At 35.2% G+C, this 21626-nt stretch overlaps 2 protein-coding genes across 2 annotated transcripts; one reads left to right on the top strand and one right to left on the bottom strand.

The window, feature by feature from the left end:
* The first annotated feature begins 2 nt into the window (after positions 1–2).
* Positions 3–13099, top strand: LOC123654342 (rab-like protein 3). Its single transcript, XM_045590255.1, has 7 exons — positions 3–151; positions 2226–2435; positions 8623–8768; positions 9385–9521; positions 9604–9658; positions 10598–10767; positions 12658–13099. The coding sequence occupies exons 1-6, from the start codon at positions 106–108 to the stop codon at positions 10751–10753; spliced, it is 750 nt and encodes a 249-aa protein (XP_045446211.1). The 5' UTR covers positions 3–105; the 3' UTR covers positions 10754–10767; positions 12658–13099.
* A 36-nt stretch (positions 13100–13135) lies between these two features.
* Positions 13136–18527, bottom strand: LOC123654341 (beta-1,3-glucan-binding protein-like). Its single transcript, XM_045590254.1, has 7 exons — positions 18339–18527; positions 17869–18023; positions 17260–17423; positions 16022–16273; positions 15758–15906; positions 14467–14568; positions 13136–13294 (listed from the first exon to the last, which is right to left on the bottom strand). Exons 1-7 carry the CDS (start codon positions 18525–18527, stop codon positions 13178–13180), a joined length of 1128 nt encoding a protein of 375 aa, XP_045446210.1. The 3' UTR covers positions 13136–13177.
* Between the last annotated feature and the right edge of the window lie 3099 nt (positions 18528–21626).

The raw sequence follows: 21626 nt of genomic DNA, 5'->3' as shown, positions 1-21626 counted from the left end.
TTGAATAACGTTGGCAATACTATTCGGTAAAAGAGATGTCAAATCAAAATAATTGAGTCAAAAGAGACGCATTAGATATACTGTTGTTTTATAGTATTTACCCAAATGGCTGCGATCGAGAAAGTTAAAGTCGTCGTCCTTGGTGACTCCGGTAATTTACAAACTTTTTGTTTAGCAGTTGCACTTTTATTACTTTTACATCAATAATTTAAGGAATAATCACTATGTGTCACATATAAACTAACATTTGCCAACAGTTACGATCACTCGGTGCCATGACAGTTCGTTGCAGGTTAGACAACATTATCATCTTAATATACCAGTTCGGCGGGAACTTTTATTGTTATGACTCTAACAATACTTTTTACCGAGTTATAAAAAATACAGTCGACTCTCGTTTATTCAAATCTGTGATAATTCAAACCTCTCTATAATTCGAAGTCGTCACGAGATCCCGACAAAATCTCTTGATATTTCGAAATAAATCAATACATTTTTATACATTTGGTAATTCGAACAAAAAAACCATTGCCACGTAACAAAACGACGCGTTAATTCGAACTCATTGGCATCAAATACTCGACAATTCAAAGTTGCAAAAAGAAAAAAACAGAAAGCTTGTAAGTAGGTACATTTTGAGACAAGTTCAAACTTATAAATACATGTATCATCGTACACGAGTCTTTTTTTATAATGATTAGTGTGACACCCACTTCCCCACGAAGTGGTTTGTTTAGTTATGTTTCAGTTACTGCTACTTTTTGTTGTATACAGATTAAAAGTTTGTGTTAGTTATGAGTCCTAATAAGTATAAAGGTATGATTCGGATCTGGGCAGTCGCGACCCGGCAGCCGCGGCCCTGCAGCCGCGACCGCGGTCGCGACCCACCGCTTCGTAGGGAATTGTATGCAATAATAACCAACGCAAGCGACCGAGCAGCGCGGCCGGGGGGCGTGGCCTACGCGCGGCCTTGGCAGCGCCGCCGAGCCGCTCCGGTGGCAGTTGGGTCGCGCTGCCCGTTCGCATAGAATTTCTTTTTCTTTACATTTAAGTGCCGTTTTATCAGGATTTGATAGGTGCCTTCATCAATTCTAGACGTATATAATGAATCGATGTTATTCCTCTTTGATGATAGCAAGATTAACATTATTTCATCATCCTCTTCTTCGTCTTCTATCAGTCTCTTCACGAGTTCTCGCTTTCGTATATTTAAATAGTCAGACATAGTGAATATTTTATACACGACTGGAATGCACAAGCGTTCACACTGAGTGCTGTTTGACTAATGCACGCGGCAGTCGCTGCCCGGGTCACGGACGCTGCTATCCGTAAGCTTCTAGCAGCGCTGCACAGCAGCGACAATGGGTCGCGGCAGCTGGTCGCCACTGCCAGGTCGCGGCTGCCCAGATCCGAATGCTGCCTTAAATGTTTGACGATTGCTGAAAAGAAGAATTTAATCGATAAAGTAGAGGGAAGTGAGAAGAAAGGTGACTTTTGCCATTGTTAAAGAACAGCAGTTAATAAATTTGTAGATAATAATTGATCAACACTTAATAATTCGAAGTTTTATTTATTTTGTCTCAAAAATTTCGAACACTTGATAATTCGTAATATTTTTCGAGTCCTCAGAGTTTCGAATTAACGAGGGTCGACTGTATGGTCTATTTTATGAAATTATTATGTAATTAATATAATATTCTATTTATGAATTTTTATATTAATAATTATTGATAAATTGTTAATTTAGATAATTGTTTACTTAGTTGATTATAATTGTTAATTATGTTCGACTTAGTCAAAGGCTTCCCACCGCTTTACATTTAACGACTCCCAGTAGGATTTTCTCCTGTGTTGGGGGTTCGGGAACACACACAATACACAGAGCAAATGCCTAAACCAGGACAAAGATCTATATGTCCAATATAAAAAATGTTTGTTATGTGCGGGGATCAAACCTGTGACCGCTAATGCACCATACAATGCTGTGACCGCTGCGCCAACACGTCGTCAATTCATTAATTATTCAGTCAGTCACTTTTCAATCGTCAGTCACTAATTAGGTACTTTATTTCTATTTATCAGTACCTACCTAGTAAATTTTAATATTTTATTTTTATTTTTCTGTTGCTAGAAAATTAGTCAATTTAATTAAATTGACAAATTTTCTATTACTTATGAATTTGTAATATTTAATTAGCATTAACAACTAAACAAATTATTTTAAGGTGTCGGCAAAACATCTTTAACTTATTTAATTGCTCATAATAAACCAATACTTTCACCGGGATGGACCGTCGGATGCTCAGTGGAGGTCAAATTGCACAGATACAAAGAGGGGACCCAGGCCCAAAATACGTTTTTTGTTGAACTGTGGGATGTGGGTGGTTCAAATAACCACAGAAATACAAGAAATGTTTTTTATCAACCCACACACGGTCAGTTGGTAATACCTAATATATACAATTCAGTTTCTGATTAAGTGCATTTTATAGATTGACTAACGCCGAGTTGCACGAAACAAAATTAAAATTTAAGTAGAGATTAAACTAATTTAATCACAAGAATTTCATACAATTCTTGCGATTAAATTAGTTTAATCACTACTTAAATTTTAATTTCTTTTCGTGAAACTCGGCATAAGATTTATATTTTTATTAGATTTAGAATATTTAAATTTTATTTTTAGATTAAAATTTTACTTATATAATTATTATTAAATAAATTTTGTTAATAACACTAGTTTTCTCAGGGATAAGTTTGGATTGGCAACTTCAGTGAAATTACCTACTGGTGATGGTAACCTACTGGTGCTGCCACCACAGGGTAGAAAACTTTTTGCCACTAGCTCTGTAATTAAAATAATAAAAAAGTGACTTTTTTAAAGATACATTCGTGCATAATTGTGTTTGCTCGCAAACGAAAAAAACCGACTTCAATTACATCGACAAGTAATACAACGTAGATCGACGAAAAAATAGTCAAGCAACTACGCGTTATCAAAGATTACTCAAAAAGTAGTTATCAGATCTCGATAAAATATTATATGTGACCACATGATAAACATCAGCTTTCGATTAAATTAAAAATTAACAAAAGCGGTACACCCAGTAAAAAGTTATTGCGGATTTTCGAGAATTTCCCTCGATTTCTCTAGGATTCCATCATCAGATCCTGGTTTCCTTATCATGGTACCAAACTAGGGATATCTCCTTTCCAACAAAAAAAGAATTATCAAAATCGGTACATCCAGTAGAAAGTTTGCGCTATAATACAACGTAGGTCGACGAAAAAAAGCGTCAAGTAAAAACGCATTATTAGATATAACTCGAAAAGTAGTTGTTAGATCTCAAATAAATTTAAATGGGACCAATTGGCACACACCACCTTTCGATTAAAACAAAATTTGTCGAAATCGGTCTACCCGGTCAAAAGTTCTGATGTAACATACATAAAAAAAAAAAAAAAAAAAAAAAAAAAAAAATACAGTCGAATTGAGAACCTCCTCTTTTTTTGGAAGTCGGTTAAAAAGTGTATAGATGTATAGTTTTACAGACAATTAAACGTTGTGGGTATAGAGAAGTGGTTTTTTTCGTTAATAGTAAACAATACAATGAATCTTCTTGAGTTAAATTGTTGTGTGTATCATTGCAACTTGGTTTTGTTTATCTTCTACTGTACATTCATATAACTATTATAAGTGTGAATCAACTGTATCGTAATTTCACTACGTTTATTTTTTAAATAAATATTTTCAATCATGGTTCTTATTTGCGAATCATGTAAGACAAATATAGCCGCCGCCACTCAAAAGCGAATTAAACGCACTAATTGTTTAGAAATATTTCATTCCGAATGCGTTAATTTCTCAAATGAGTCTTCAAGTTTAAGAGCTACTTGGAAGTGTTCACCTTGCTTATCGACATCAAAAAAAGGAAAAAAAGTTGCGAGTGTAAGTGCAAGTCAAAGTCCAACTAATACGGATTCGAATGAAGTTCTATTATCGGAATTAACGGCATTCCGAGCCGAGGTAATTGATCCACTGAATGAACACAGTGAGGTATTGAGACTGTTGCAGTTGAGTGTTACTACCATGAAGACTGATCTGGCCGAGCTTCAAAATAAAGTAAAAGAATGAGAAGATACGACGGAATGCTTAGATTCGATTGAAACCAAGCTAGCTCAGATAACCAAGATTTAGAATTCCAAATAAATTTGCAAGACCAGCGAGACCGACTAAACAATATCGTGATCTCTGGTGTTCCTCAATGTCCTAAAAAAGGCGTCTCCAACACGGTGATTGAATTGGCTAAACATTTAAAAATAAAAATTGAAAAAAGTGACATAGACACCAAATCTCTAACACCAAATAGTGTGTGACGCTACACGTATTACGCCTGATAGTCGTTCCCTATAGGATGTCATATGCTGTAGCTCTGAGATGACTCCAAGCGATACTATAATAAAACATAACGATGACCTTAGTGATCATGCCTTTGTTCAGGCCACGTTTCCAATTGATGTTTGTAAGAATATTACAAGAACTGTTACTTACAGGCCATTTGGTCGGTTCGATCTGGATACTTATGAATTCGCTTCTTCAATAACACCTTGGGAATGGGTGCTCCAAATAAATAAAATTGACGATATGGTATACTGTACTGTGTGGCTACGGTACTAAACAATATAGCCACCCCCTCTCTTCCCGTGGGTGTCGTAAGAGGCGACTAAGGGATAACACAGTTCGATTCGATAACCATCCACCTACTGGCTTTGAAATACACAGGCCGAAGACGGGCAGCAGCGTCTTCGGTGCGACAAAGCCAGCCCTGCGGTCACCAACCCGCCTGCCCAGCGTGGTGACTATGGGCAAAACACATGAGTTCACGCCATTTTTGGGGTAAACTTGTGGAGGCCTATGTCCAGCAGTGGACTGTGATAGGCTGTAATGATGATGATGTAATGATGATATGGTGGATGGCTTTGCTTTTTTGATGTTGGTCTGTTTAATCATTTTGCACCTTTAAAAACGAAAGGATTTCCTAATTCCCCAACACCTTGGATCACAAATTCGAGCAAGGAAGCAAAATAGTCAAATAGTGAACGTGATTGGTATACATATAAAATATATAGAAACTTAGGTACATCGACATCACGAAGTTAAAAAAATAATACTATTTTAATCATAAAATAAATCGAAATAATCATAATTCTCGAAAAATGTGCAATGAGTTACGTAAAATACTTGGCTCATCAACACATAATTAGCTCCCGATACACCTTTGCGATCCAGATAAAATAAACAAAAATTTTGTTGAATCTTTACCGTCACCTAAACATGGTCAATGCGATTGTACTGAAACATTGCTTAAAGAGGATAAAATAAAAACTGGCGTGGCATTTAAATTTTCAGAAGTTTCTCCGGATAAAGTTATAAAAATTGTTAATTCAATAAGTTCGAATGCGTCAGGGGTGGATGGCATTAGCACAAAAATGATAAAACTTACATTGCCATACTCACTACGTGCTATAACACATATTATGAATTCTTCTTTACGCAGAGGTTAATATCCACGTAAATGGAAAATAGCCTTAGTAAAACCATTGCCCAAAAAATCCAATATTGAAACAATAAAAGACTTGAGACGCAGGACTACTACCAGTTTTATCAAAGATATTAGAAAAAATAGTTCACGCACAAATATCTAATTATTTTGAAGAAAATCAAATTATACCATACAGGTTTCCGTAAAATGCATAGCACTACAACTGCGCTTTTGCATATTGTTGATGAACTTTTAGCACCTTCAAATGAAAATAATGCAATTATATTAGTTCTGCTTGATTATAGTCGCGCCTTTGACTGTCTCAATCATGAAATCTTAATTAATAAATTAAAAATGTATGGTTGTGACGAATCTGAGTGTATGGTTTAAAAGCTGTTTGTTGGGGAGGTGTAAGAGGGATTGTGGTAAGTTGGTTAGGTCGAACCCGATCCCAGTGAATACAGGTGTAGTGCAGCGATCTATTTTGGGTCCGCTTCTATATTCTGTTTATACATCAGACTTGGTTAATTGCATTAAATATTCTTTCATACATATGTATGCAGATGATACGCAGATCTCAATGAAATTAAATTTAGGTTTTAATGTAGACTTGAGCAAAAACCTAAATGACTTAAATGAAGATCTGGCATCCATCATGGTCTCATAAACCTGACCTTATTTTGAATGCACAAAAATATTCATTCACAGTGTTTAGTACAAAAAGACAAATTGATATGATCCATCGGATTAGCCCAAGTATCATAGTAGATAACTGTACTATTCCAGAAGTTCAAGTGGTAAAAAATCTTGGTGTTGAATTTGAAGGTTCTTTAAGATTTAGAGAAACTGTTCATAAAAAAATAGCCAATACGCTTCGCTTAAAATGATTTATAAGTTAAGACCATTATTGAATGCTGTTGTTAGAAAAAAAACTTGTGAACGCACTAATACTGTCCCACTTGGATTAATGTGATGTAGTTTTTGGGACATGTCTTTTAAAACAAGGCGAAGATCCAAAAAGTACAAAATTCCTGTATGCGTTTTTGCCATAATTTTCCTCGTGGATCTAATATTACCCCTTTCCTAAATAGTTTTAATGTACTAAATAGACGTGCTCTTAAATTGAATGCTATCGTATTTTGATCTGAGAAAGCATAATAGACCATCATACTTGGCACAGAAACAGGTGGCTAAACGCATCTGACACAGATAATTATCGGTCATCGCGTATCGCCTTTTTGTACCTCGTCCGTGCTTAGTAGCGTTTAGAGGTAGTTTTCGCTTTGCAGCTTCCAAATGTTGGAACAACATCCCACTTCCCATTAGATTTGCTGCAACTCGCTCGAAATTTTGTAATCTTACCAAGAAATGGCTTCTTGAGCAGCAAAAATCGGAATCAAATTGGCAAAAAGTGAAGCTATCAATATATTGATATAGGCGACTATAGCATTTCATCAGACAGTTGGTACGAAACGCTCACTAAGCCGGATTTGTAGTAACTATGACTTTATTAAAAGCGTATAGTGTGTCACACGTGGCTTACCAATTTGTCTACTTGTACCTTCGGCAACATACTTTAATACTTTTTTTTTAATACTTTTTTCAAATACTTTGTTAATGCTATATATGTTACTATATATATTTTTAAAATGTAAATCTAACGTCCTGTGCTGGCAGCATTTGTAAAGGTGCGGACTGAAAAGCAGCTATAAGCTGAGTCTACGACATTTTCACCAGCATTTTTTCTAAAATTTAAGAAATCTTTTGTTTTTTTCTATTATTTTATGCTTGGTGAATAAACGTCTTTATTATTATTATTATTAATTCCCATTTCATCATTACATTAACCTTGACTGAAAGATAGCTCCTCAGCATTCACAATTAAGAAAGTTTGTTACTTAATTGACTGAGATTGCTACTGCTCGATTAATATATGTTAGCTATTCCATAGTATAGGCAATGTCTTACGGTCTGCTACTTTGAGGTAATGGTACAGATTGAGATTTGAGACTGTATTTATTTTAAAAATAAACGCTATTTGCATTTTAATATCTTGGATCGACTCTCCCTGCAGAATGTTTTTAAAAATATATTTATACTAAAATTACGTCTCAATAAATTTATAAGAATTATTTATATTCACAAGAATATTGATTATTATGACATAACTAGTAATAATTTTAATATCCGAACAAGAAGGAATGGCAAAATTATAACACTGCGCAAAGAAAACGTCTCTTGTCTAGGTGGTGGTATTCGCGTATTCTTATTGTTATATGTGTATTTATAACAACAACCCCTCAAATGATTTTACAAGTGCCAGATAATAAATTTAAAGTTTATATTAAAAATAATTTAATAGTTAAAGTATATTATTTCATTCAAGATTATATCTTCTATAATATAAAAATGAGTCGCTGAATGTGTTGCTAAGCGCAAAACTCGAGAACGGTTGGACCGATTTCGCTAATTCTTTTTTAAGAATTTCGCTATTTCTTACGGAGAGAAAAATTTAAAAAAAAATTTTTAAATTTCCTGAAAAAGTCTAAAAACAACACTTTTCTATACTCCCATACAAAAGATTTGTGATAATACTTAAAAGTCAATTTGAACTTTAATACCATACGATAGTTTGTGTTAGGCGATACGAAGTTCGCCCGGTAAGCTAGTTAATGATAAAGATGTGTGAACTCAGTGGCGCCGTACTTCATGCAAGATATTAATAATTTTTTAACAAAAGACTTTTTTTATTAAAGAGTAAGTGCGGAGTATCATTCTCGGCTTGCAACAACTCGGTCTCAAAATTTAACTATAATTAAACACTTTAATGATAATTAATTTATCAAATTTTAATTTGTAAAATGACGATTCAAAAGTGCCTTTGTAGCCTATTTCAATAAGTAAATTTTAATTTTGCTAAACTTATTTTCAAACAGTCGCAAAAAAATGTAACAATATTTAATAATACAAAAAATAGTTTTATTTTATTATAAATAATTATGTATTGATTATGTATTATAATGTAACTATCTCTATATACAGTTTTGCCTATATTTTTAATACGCTATGTAATTTTTAGGTATTATACTGGTACATGACTTGACAAACAGGAAAAGTCAAGTAAATCTACAGAAATGGTTGACTGAAATCCTAAATCAAGATAGTACCAATTCAAACTACCAACATATTGATGTAGATCCTGAGCAGTTCCTGGGTTCTACTCAAGTAATAATTCATTTGATGAAATTAAAAAATATGTTGTTTTTATGTTCAAATCAGCTTTATTATAAAATGAACCCTCACCCTAGAAATAAAAAAAAAATTCTAATATTTTTTAAGACAATTTTTTAAACATCAATTGTAATGAGTCTACTTATGAGGTACTAATAGTGTAGAGACAATTGATTGCTAACTAAAGGGTAGAGACAATTGATTTGTATTGATTATAAATAAGGTAAAATAGGGAAAGAGTGTATGAGACATGAAATTTTGGAAAAAATCGACAAGTAAAAAATGGATTATTTTCTTTGTAATGTAGTATGTTAAATTTTTGGCTCCATTATTATCTTTTATTTGACTTTATCAATAAAAATTGACTATAACAAAAAAAAAAATCGATTCTTGAAAAAATTGATTATCTCTAGTAGATTCGTATTCTCAACTTGCGCCACCCTGGGCCATGGTTCTTTTGGGTCTAGGGTACGGTGCTTGGGTAACTTTTACTTTTAGAATTAAAATTGAGGTTCCATGTATAAAACAAAAACTAACTAACAACATTATAATCATGTCATTTAGTTACAGATATAACAATAGTAAAATTATTATTTCAATCTTATTTCAGATTCCAATTCTCGTTATAGGCACAAAGTATGACTTAGCCGAAGAAAAGCAAAGGAAAAACCAATACAGGCGATTAGCGAGCAGTATAGCAGAACAATGCGGCGCCGACGAGATATTCGTGAATTGCTACCAAGCGAGGTGAAAAATGTATATTATTTTAATAAAAATATCGTCAAATAGGTAAACAAAAAAATAATTGAATTATTTAATATATTTTCAGATCTCTCGCTCCCGGTACAAGCAACTCTGTGAAATTGACGCGATTTTTCGATAAAGTGAGAATTATTTTAATATTTTCGTATTGGTTTGGCCCACTAGGCAAGAATGTAATTTGAACAGTGAGATTTTTAGCGACTAAACAAAGAATTATCAAAATCGGTACACCCAGAAAAAGGTAGAAATAACACATAAAAAAACACAGTCGAATTGAGACCCTCCTCTTTTTTTGAAGTTGGTAGAATAAAAGGACACCTTTAAATTCATCCGTTTTTATCGTTTTAAATAATACAGAGTAATAGTGTAAATCTTAAATTTATTTACGGATGGATTTTCTTACAGAGATTTTCTTACAGAAGTATGCATATACCTTGGCTCATAAAGATTTTTTTTTTTACTACAAGATCAGCAACCTAGCTTAAGGGCTCACCTGATGGTAAGTGGTTACTGTAGTCTGGTCACCATACACAGAGCTCCAGTAAAGTAAGTCGGAAACATGTAGTTTTGATGTAATATGTAACATTATTAACTGCATTAAGATTGTCAACTGTTGCGTTATTATACATCATGTATTTTAAACGAATTCCTTAGGAGTTATGGTAAATAAAACCTTTCGCCCAACTGGTGTAGTATTTAGACCTTACGGAAGATCACAGCTAAATAACACTGTTGGTGAGTAAGGTGACCAGAGCTCCTGGGGGGAACTGGGGATGGGGTCGGCAACAAGCTTGCGATACTTCTGATGTTGCAGACGTCTATAAGTTACGGTAATCGCTTACCATCGAGTGAGCCGTACGCTTGTTTGCCGACCTAAATACTAAACAGAAGTAAATCCTCACCGATGACGAGACTCGCTTTGTGCGATCATAGCCGCGTCGCGCCTCCCGTCCGATGATCGACACAGCTTTCACACTGTCTGTGCGAAGCCGGGGCGGGTTGCTAGTACATTATGTGGTAATACGGTATCGACGCTATACGTAAAGTGGTTCTTGTGGCAGGTGATTGAGAGGCGCTACTACTCACGCGCGAGCCCGTTCTCCGACAAGCGGCGGCCCGCGGCGCTGATGTCGCACGTGCTGTCCACGCCCGTGTCCGCGCGCTCGCACGCGCACGCGCACGCCTACCTCAGCCCGCGCTTCTACCGCATGGACTGACGGCGCACCCCCGGGTATGTGCTGTGTCCACACACATGTCATATATACAACAAGCGGCGGCCCGCGGCGCTGATGTCGCACGTGCTGTCCACGCCCGTGTCCGCGCGCTCGCACGCGCACGCGCACGCCTACCCCAGCCCGCGCTTCTACCGCATGGACTGACGGCGCACCCCCGGGTATGTGCTGTGTCCACACACATGTCATATATACAACAAGCGGCGGCCCGCGGCGCTGATGTCGCACGTGCTGTCCACGCCCGTGTCCGCGCGCTCGCACGCGCACGCGCACGCCTACCCCAGCCCGCGCTTCTACCGCATGGACTGACGGCGCACCCCCGGGTATGTGCTGTGTCCACACACATGTCATATATACAACAAGCGGCGGCCCGCGGCGCTGATGTCGCACGTGCTGTCCACGCCCGTGTCCGCGCGCTCGCACGCGCACGCGCACGCCTACCTCAGCCCGCGCTTCTACCGCATGGACTGACGGCGCACCCCCGGGTATGTGCTGTGTCCACACACATGTCATATATACAACAAGCGGCGGCCCGCGGCGCTGATGTCGCACGTGCTGTCCACGCCCGTGTCCGCGCGCTCGCACGCGCACGCGCACGCCTACCTCAGCCCGCGCTTCTACCGCATGGACTGACGGCGCACCCCCGGGTATGTGCTGTGTCCACACACATGTCATATATACAACAAGCGGCGGCCCGCGGCGCTGATGTCGCACGTGCTGTCCACGCCCGTGTCCGCGCGCTCGCACGCGCACGCGCACGCCTACCTCAGCCCGCGCTTCTACCGCATGGACTGACGGCGCACCCCCGGGTATGTGCTGTGTCCACACACATGTCATATATACAACAAGCGGCGGCCCGCGGCGCTGATTACGAAAAAAATTCTGAGACGAGAGCGAATGGCGGATTCTGTGATTTAAGTGTGTAGATTAAATAATCTCTTTTATAAACTAGTTATTTGCCTAACGGTGAGTTTACTGGATATCTATCGTAATGTATTTAGAAATTGAAAGGAATCGATTATTAAAGATAGTTGCAAATACATTTTTAGAGTAGCGGAGCTATCAACAATTTATAACATTTAATTGACGACTTTTTCTCAATTTATATTTTATATTTTATATATTCGATGACTTTTCAATATGATATGAAGAGATAAAGTAACGCATGCTATTAGCCTATTAATTTGACTTGCCTGTTGGCGCAGTCTGTAGTGACCCTGCTTTCTGCTTCGGGGGTGGGTTCGATTCCCACTCCGAGTCTGGGTGTAATATATATATTTATTTATGTATTATTTATAAGTATGTTTATCGAAAAAAAACAGCTATATCAGACGGCTGTTACCTATAACACAAGCATTTGCAGGTCCGCGAATAAATTCCTATCATCGCAATGACGATTAAGAGGAAAGGAAGCCGGTAGGCTTTTTCTCCATACAAACGTAGTCGACTGTTTTCTCCCTGGATAATATTACCTAATTTAATTCTAGAAATATTACCTAATTTTTTTATACATTTTCAGACCTTCCCCATTAAACCCAATTCCCCATTAGACCCATTAAAGAGAAATTACGCATATTTACAAAAATCTGAGAACATAGGGACTGAAGCTAATAGCTGAAGGTATTTTTAGTTACATAAAAAAAAAAAATTAACAAAATTGGCATGTATTGGGGAGAAAATAGTCGACTACGAAATGTCTGAGCTGCAGTTGTCCCTTTCTTGTCTTGGGGCGCGGCGGTAGCATACAGCGAGACAGGAACATTTTTTTCGAATACCTATTTTCAAAAAGTCTCTCAGGTATAACTTTCCTCTTAAGTTTATCGGCCAATTCAGATAACTAGCATCTCAACTTTAATAGTAATATAATTAAAAAAACAACCTTGTTTCAGATAAACATCGATAGCGGCATATTAGGATTAATAAAATGCCTTGTAACTAAAAGATGTATTAAATTTAATATATACAGTAAGTAAACAGGTTAAGCTGTAAAAATTACAGATAATAGTAACACATATATATTGTAGAGTTGTATCAGTGAAGAGTTACTGTAATCTGACATATCCATTAGTTTTTCATATTATTTTTCTACCAAAAATTAAAGCTATTGGTTAAGTTTATTTAAGTTTCATTACTAGTTTATCGGGAGATTGTAAGAGTATCTTAAAACTGTTTTTTTTTTTATTATTTAATATAATTCATAAAAATATTCCACTTTATATCTTTGTTAGTTACTCTTTTACAAATCAAAACAAATTGTTCAGAAAGTGGCTTCCACATACCTTTTATGTAAAAATAATTATGGTTTACTAATAAAGAACATAAATATTAAAATGTTTTATTACTAAAAATATAATATATAACATATAATAGATTTTGTATGTAGTTCTTTTTTATATTGTTATTATCTTTTTACAAAGCCCACACTCGTACATAGTCGACTTGAAGAGACGCGTCTTGCCCGTCGTTTTGGTTCAGGTTCCAGGTAGGGAGCCAGCCTGATCGCCCGTTCCAGAAATCAGTAGCGGCCTGTTAGCAGATTGTATACATTTAAATTAAGAATAAATAAATAATTAAATATTTTTATATATCATCATCATCATCATTATTTCGTCCTATCACAGTCCACTGCTGGACATAGGCCTCCACAAGCTCACGCCAAAAATGACGTGAACTCATGTGTTTTGCCCATAGTCACCACGCTGGGCAGGCGAGTTGGTGACCACAGGACTGCCTTTGTCGCATCGAAGACAGGTCTTTGGCCTGTGTATTTTAAAGCCAGCAGTTGGATTGTTATCCCGCCATCGGTTTTTTAAGTTCCAAGGTGGTAGTGGAACTGTGTTATCCGGGAAGAGAGGGGGTGGCTATATTGTTTACTACCGTAGCCACACAGCGTCATATAAAATATCATATTTATTTAACATTTATTAGATATGTAGCGACATCTATCTAGCACCATACAAACTAAGAACTGACGTATCCTAAATCGTGATATTAAAATTATCCGAAGATTGAAAAATATATTGGTACAAGAATCCGACAACATTTTTATTTATGTACAAGACAATGCTCCTAAGAGAGGATATTTTTATTATAGCCTTAAATTCATCCTTTGTACGTTATCAGTGATACTTATTAGCTTATAAAAAAACGAGTTTGCCTTAGACCACACACGATTGATGTAAAACTTCTTTAGTTGCCGCTGCAGTAATATACGAAACGTAACTCTCTTTCTCTATTTCTCTCTCTCTCTCTCACTAATTTATATCTTCCTCTCAACTTCCGTTCGTTTCGCCCGATCACACTTTTCGTAAGGCTAGTAACGTATTCACCAGCTTACTCCCTAAGTCAAGTGTGCGTAAAAGAAGTTTTACTTCAATAATTTATTTATTCAATTATGCAGATCGTTACAATCGGACGTGTTGCGTTCGACACAGGTTCTTTGGGTTCGGTTCGCTCGTTACTACGGCGGCCGTTGGGCGCTTCCTGGCTCCGCCCACTTTAGTTGTCGTCATACAACCATTGCCCGCAGAATTGGACTCGGAGCGCTGCGCTCATTGTCTTCTCTCGATCTTCCCGTGTGGCGAAACTAAGAGTGTATCGTAGTTCGCCACATACTATTATGTTTTAATGTTCAAAAGAATCATACACACATATTTTCTTATACAGCGGTAGGTTCAAATTACGTAAAAGTAACTTACTCTTGGTGAATTGTTCGACCATGGTTTGGGGGTGGGATTGTATATTCCGTCGGGGAAGAAACCATTAGTACCACCCACGGCTAAGTTGATGATTAAGTAAAACTGAAAAAATAATTTATTTTGTACAATCAACACTACAAAGTGTTTTTGTAGGTGAATTTTATTTTACTGTGTTAATAGTTAATTATTGTCGTAACGTTGAAAAAATACACTACTTAATTGTTATTCTATGTCTTATCTAATCGTTATTTATTTATAGAATTTCGATAATTATTATGAGTTTGAAGACGACTTAATTCGCTTTTCGACTAATACTATTAAATCTCCAAATTTAAATTTTTTGAACAATATTTTTCAGATACTTTATTGAGAATTGGATAAATGTAGTTTTTAAAAACCAATTTTAATATAATGTAAATACCTACCTACTCGTATAAATATAGTTTATAATTTTTTGTCATTTTAAACATAGCCACACACACACCCAAACGATTTTTTCAAATGTTGCCGAAGGTGACGTTGTGGGACAATGTAAACGATTAGTTTATAAAACTGGCCAAGTGCGAATCGGACTTGCGCACAAAGGGTTCCATGCCACTGACTAGATAAAATATTAAGACAATTTTTTTGTCTAAATATTTTTTATTTTAATTTTTTTACTTATGATTAAAGTAAATATACAATTACGTATTTTGTGTATATTTTTCAAGTGCCTACCGATTACCATTTATTGATGTCGAGCAAAAATAGGCCAAAATGGCATTTTTTGTATGGGGGGGTTCCCAAATAAATATTTATTTTATTGTAATTTAATTATTTATTATTAAATTAAAAATACAACTGAGTATTTTGTGAATATTTCAAGTGCCTACCTGTTGCCTTTATTGATATTGAGCAAAAAGGGCAAAAAATCGCTTTTCTTGTATGGGAGGCTCCCTTAAATATTTATTCTTATTATAGCGGCAACAGAAATACATGATTTGTGAACATTTCAACTGTCTAGCTATCGCGGTTCTTGCGATACAGCCTGGTGACAGACAGACGGACGGACAGACAGCGAAGTCTCAGTAATAGGGTCCAGTTTTTACCCTTTGTGTACGGAACCCTAAAATGACCTCAATTTCGAAAAAAAATAATACTAGATTTGGAACTATGTGTGCTTGCTATAACATTAGCACGTTTACTTATACAATAACATGTCGATGTTTAATATCTTTAAATTGGATCGATATATACAATATCGAAAACTGATAGGCGATTGGACTTGTATGTATATGTACTTATGTCTTACCTTTTGGTCGAAAGGTGCCATTTTAGATCCATATCGCCATGGGTTTTCGATGTTAGGGTTGCTATTAAAACCGCCGTATTGCCAAAAGCCTCCGTTACCAGGTGCTACTCGACCAAGTTCCACATCGTCGATGCTGAATCTTAAAAAGTCTGCAGAAAAGTTTTCAAGATTTAAAACCCTTAGAATCATAAATATCTGTGTATGTAAGATTTGGAAACACATTATAGTCTTTCCCTGCTATAGCTACTGGTATTATTAAGATACCTGGAGTCCATTCTAGTTGATAGCGATGGAACTCTCGATCGTAACCACTAGATTTCCTTCTAACCCAGTGGGCTCGCTCCCAACCGTTTAGTTCGGGATAGGGCCCGTAGTGTAATGTAGATCCCGCCTCCTGTGTCCCGATGTGGACGCCGTTGTTGAGCAAGTTGCGGTTCCCGCGCGACTCCACGAGGTCGATCTCTCCAGACGCTGGCCAACTGCCGTATGTATTGTAAGCGGGCATAAGCCAAATCGCTGTAAAATAATCATTAGTTTGATTTATTTAACGTGCTTGATATTTTTATAGCTTTTAATGATAGTTTACGTTCAGGATAATATACATGTTCTCAATTTGTTTTATGTGGCTTAAGAGTATAAAAAAATCGGCCAAGAGTCGTACTTGCGCACGAAGGGTTCCGTACCATTGTTTAAACTAAATATAAACAAATGGTCTGTTAAATATTTAATTGTTAAATAAAACTAAATATTTTGTGAATATTTCAAGCATTTACCTAGTGATGGTTTTAGTATCGAGTAAAAAGTGGCCAAAAAGTCACTTGATGTATGAGAGCCCCCCCTAAATATATTTTTTATTATAGTTAAATTATTTATTATTAAAATAAATATACAAGTAAGTATTTTGTGAATTTTTTAAGTGCCTGCCTGTTACCATTTATTGATATCGAGCAAAAATAGGCAAAAAATGGCGTTTGTTAAATGGCAGCCCCCCTTAATTTTTAATTTTATTTTGTTTTTAGTATTTGTTGTTATAGCAGTAACAGAAATACATAGTTTGTGAAAATTTCGACTGTCTAGCTATCACGGTTCTTGAGGTTACAGCTTGGGGACAGACAGACGGACGGACGGACAGACAGCGGTCTTAGTTTGGGCCCTGTTTTTACCCTTTGAATACGGAACCCTAGAAAGTATTTTATTTTTTTATACATATGCAGAAAAAAATATGAAAATTTGATAAATACAGGTATTCTGTTAAAGCTTGAGTGTTTACTTTGCTTAGTGGCGATTTTTACATCTTCGTTTGGTAAATTGGCCATTCTTAGCAATAAATTCTGAATTAAATTGTCAGACATCTTATGCATATTGTTTCATTTTTATCTGTGCACATATTTAGATAAATTATGTGATATCTAAAATCTCAACGAACGATCAAATAACGGTTCTTGAATCACCTGTAGGATGTAAATGGTATTAATATAATATTAATATCAAGTTGAAGTTACCTGGCCACAACCAGTCACCGGCGGGCATCTTGGCGCGGACCTCAACTCTACCATAGCGAAAACTGAACGAGTTTACCGTGCGGATACGGGCGCTTTTGATTGGGTTTAGGATATTTGAATGCGAACCGGTACGCTCGCATCCATACCATAGAGGATTAGTGCACCTTGAAAATAATTACATATTCATTAGTATTAAACTTGAGATGGAAATAAAAAAAAAAACTGTAGGTAAGTCTTGCGTCATTTCCATATTAACAGATTTATCGCCAATGTTAGGTACATTACCTACTTACTCAGAACGTGGCGTGGTGCGTGACGATATGCCAATAAATAAATGTACCTACATTGAAATATGTAGGTATAATTACATCGATAAATGAGTTCATGACGCCTCTACTGTTTTGAAATCAATGAATTGAAAAATATTGTTTAACAGTATTTTTATTGTCATAAACTTTTAATTTTATAAAATCGCTCGATAAAAAAAGTATACTATTACATAACTATTCTTTCTAATAGTCCAATGAAAGGGTTTATTGAATTGTCGTATTTTTATTTGTATGTGACTTAAATTTAGGAGTAAGAAAGGTTACCAAAAAAGTGTCTCACCGGTCGGCAGGAGCTCCACCTTCAATGTTGAGGTGACCATTTGCAAGAAAATACTCCCCAAACTGATCTGACGTCAATGATGGTCGAATAAATAACCTTCCGCTATGTGTGAATGAGTTTGTTCTATTGTTGTTGTAGTATTGAAATTCCCAATTCTGCAAAAAACAGGTTAATAATAATAATGAATACATCATTATTATTATTAATATTTTCAAAGACTATATTATACTTAGTTTATTTTCATGATGGAAAATTTACGTTAACATAAATTTAGTTTAAAAGTATTATTGTATTTATCACATAAGGTACTCGTAGTTACGTATTATTTAATAAAAGTTACATATCATACTTGAGAATAAATATTTTCATTAAAAATGTGATTAATAAATATACTCAATAATTAATTGACCAAAATATTTTGTAAGATATATAAAAATTATAAATGAAAAATATATACAAAATAAACTTACACCACCACCAGCCAAAGTGTTTTCATGTTGCCATTTTTCGAGATCGAATTCTTCGAAGTCATCAGCGAAAATTAGGGCTCCAGAGCATACAGTGATCGGAGCGTGTGTACCGCTCACCGTGGTCAAACTAGGCGTACACGCGCTGACCACTGACGATAATACCACTACCCCTAAGAACGACGACCACATCGCGCTGCAAAAAGTTTCGTATTAAAGTATATATCTACCAAATTTCCTAATGGTAGCTCTCAAGCAGACATTTTTTACAGTAAAGCGAGTGTAACTTGAAATTTAGATAGCTAACATTTGCGGTAATTATAAGAATTATTAATATAAATTTTATCGTAAAAATGAAAACTGTTTTCTAATTTTACATCACAACAAAACATATTACATACTTATTTTACATCAAAAATGTATTTTATTTAAATTAACACTCACTCCTCTTTATTATTAAGATAATGAGAAAGGTTGTGAAAGGTTATCCTACAAATAAGTTACGATTAAACTTATTTTTTTCGTCTACCCAGGTTGTAATTACTTGTCGATGTAATTGAAGTCGGTTATTTTTCGTTTGCGAGCAAATACAATTATTTAAATATCAGATTTGCACTAACTTAATTTGTTGCAGATAAATAAGCATACGTTATACCTATTACAAATTTTAAATATTAATCTATAAAAATAAATAAAATTGGAGTGTCTGTTTGTAATATTAAAATAACCGGTTTTTACTAAATGCATATGGATGTAGTAAAAAGGTACATACACCAAAATAACATATTTTACAATTTTGGTCTGTCTGTCTGTCGGTTTGATCCGTCTAATCTCTGAAACGGCTGGACCGATTTTGACGGGACTTTCACTGGTAGATAGCTGATGTAATAAGGAATAGTTTAGGTTAATTTTATTTTAGATTTATTATTTTATAACTGCGAACTTATTAATAATTATTTTTTCAAATTCCACGTGGACGAAGTCGCGGGCACAGCTAGTTCATATAATAAAATTGTAAATGTAATATGTTTGTGCACGTTAATCTCATATTCCAATTAAGATGCGGTTTTCACTAATATATTGTGGTAAGCTTCACTTAACATTGAGTGTTTGTTTCATGTCTATCGGTTTATAAATAAAAAAGTTATGCCAAATTAAAGAATCACGTTGAATATGTAAATATCCAAATGACGATGTTAATAATCGAAAATAAATCAAAAGATATATCTAAAAAATGCTGTCCAAAGTCACTATTCCACGCGGACGAAGTCGTGGGAATAGCTAGTACCTACATAATATCCGTACAAAAAAATCTAGGTTGTTGTCGTGAAAAAACATAAATGAGTGTTTCATTTAGGTTTTTCGCGTTCCAGCGAAATTACAAAATAAAATACATATTCATATATATCTATTTTTACATATATTTTATACTAGCTTTTACTCGTGGCTTCTTACGCATAGATTTTTTTTTAGTAAAAAGTATGTCCAAACTACAGTGCACAAAGTTTCATGATGATCAGATTAGTAGTTTTCGCGTAAAAGCCTAACAAACAAACTTACATTCACCTTTATAATATTAAGAGATGAATAAACAATAGACTTGCAATTAAAGTATTAAATATTAAATACATACACTTAAGTGTTATACAAATGAAAAAATTGAGCAATGCGCTCACAAAATAATAAATATTTTAACTTACTGGCACACCATCACGAGATCTTCACAAACTGAGTTTTGATTCTAGATTTAATTTTCATTTATACTTCTGTAACAAATCTTTTTGATAAATCTATAAGCTTTTGATTTTATCGTATTTATATCGATTGCATTTTGATTGTATCGTTCGTTAGGGTCACATTAATTACGTTGGTACTAAGTTGCTATGCAAGCGGAGTAGATAATAGATATAAAACTCAGTATACCGAACCGAAACAAGTGTACGAAAACAATTTTTAATTACTTATTTAAGGAATGTTTCAATAAACAATTCAATAATTTTGAACACAAAATTATTATATAAAATTTTTAACGGAGCGTTTCAAACCAGTTAAGTCTGGTGTACGGCGTTCTATTTACTTAAAGCACAGTTTTGTATTTTGTACTATTTATATACGACTTGTGTTCGTCACATAACCTATAGATAAGTAAATACTATGTATTTTCCCTTATACGTTTAAACACCACGAACTCATCGGAAAGTCGCTCAAGCGTAACAAATTACGATGTGAGTTCCCATCATTGTTTCATGACCTGCACTCTACGAATTCCAGATTTTAGTTTTTTTTTTTGAAATTAAATTATAGACTTTTTTGATTGTAATCATATTTTTATATCAGCATTAGCGAAAAGTGAAATAATTCAAGATACAAGTATAGGTATTATAATTATTAATTAATAAATAATTAAATTAATTTGTATCTGTATTGTAATTTATCTCTGCTAAAACAATAAACTAAGTAGGTATAAAACCTCGACGGTTGCATCTTGTCAATTATATCCGTTTAATATTTTTAATGTCATTTGTAAAATATGTAATAATTAAGTAAATTTTTGTGACACGTACTCATAATACAATGAAAAATTGCTCGTTATCAATGTAATTAAATCCTCCTCCTTAAATAAGCGAAAACGTTGCAATGGACTTACGGTAATTTATTTTGTAGCTAAATGTAGTTACGAATATCTATTGAATGCGAATTTATTTAATCTTTCCAAGAATTTGATACAATTTAATTGAGCCGTGGCACAGCAGGATGCCACTCATCACCACCTGCTCAAAATATGGAGCTGCCCGACTGGGGAAGTACCTCGACCTTACAGAAGATCAAAGCTAAATAAATACTACTTTCAAGCAGTGTTGTTTTCCTGTGGTGATTAAGGTGGCCAAAGCTGCTGGGGGGATTGGGGGTTGAGTCGGCAATGCGCTTGCGTTGCTTCCGGTGTTGCAGGTGTCTAGAAGCTACGGCAATCGCTTACCATTACATGAGCTGTACGGCTGCTTCTCGACCTAGTTATATAAAAATAAAATCACTTATACATTTTGCAGATGATCGCCAATCCAAATTTTTTTATAAGAGCTTGCATGCCTGTTGCAGCGCGTTTCGCAAATTCATTTGGAGTGCAACAAAAATGTTATCAACTAAGAAGTATTGAGACTTTATCAAATAATATTATTTGTAAACGCAGCATCACGTCTCTTCATCATGAACTTTATCATTTTCGAGCTATTGAACCTAACAGAAATTTAACTCGTATATCTTTACATAGTCCACATCGTCATGAAGATTATC

Source organism: Melitaea cinxia, chromosome 6 (assembly GCF_905220565.1).
Source record: "Melitaea cinxia chromosome 6, ilMelCinx1.1, whole genome shotgun sequence".
NCBI lineage: Eukaryota > Metazoa > Arthropoda > Insecta > Lepidoptera > Nymphalidae > Melitaea > Melitaea cinxia.
This window is presented reverse-complemented; position numbering and strand designations above follow the sequence as displayed.

Bases quoted from the DNA above. Each gene is read 5' to 3' on its own strand.
- LOC123654341 (XM_045590254.1), bottom strand. From the start codon at position 18,527: ATGTGGTCGTCGTTCTTAGGGGTAGTGGTATTATCGTCAGTGGTCAGC. The intron at 17,424-17,868 runs GTGAGACACTTT...ATTATTTTCAAG, and splicing joins GGTGGAGCTCCTGCCGACCG to GTGCACTAATCCTCTATGGT. The intron at 15,907-16,021 runs GTATCTTAATAA...ACTTTTCTGCAG, and splicing joins TCAACTAGAATGGACTCCAG to ACTTTTTAAGATTCAGCATC.
- LOC123654342 (XM_045590255.1), top strand. From the start codon at position 106: ATGGCTGCGATCGAGAAAGTTAAAGTCGTCGTCCTTGGTGACTCCG. The intron at 8,769-9,384 runs GTAATAATTCAT...ATCTTATTTCAG, and splicing joins AGTTCCTGGGTTCTACTCAA to ATTCCAATTCTCGTTATAGG. The intron at 9,522-9,603 runs GTGAAAAATGTA...ATATATTTTCAG, and splicing joins GTGAATTGCTACCAAGCGAG to ATCTCTCGCTCCCGGTACAA.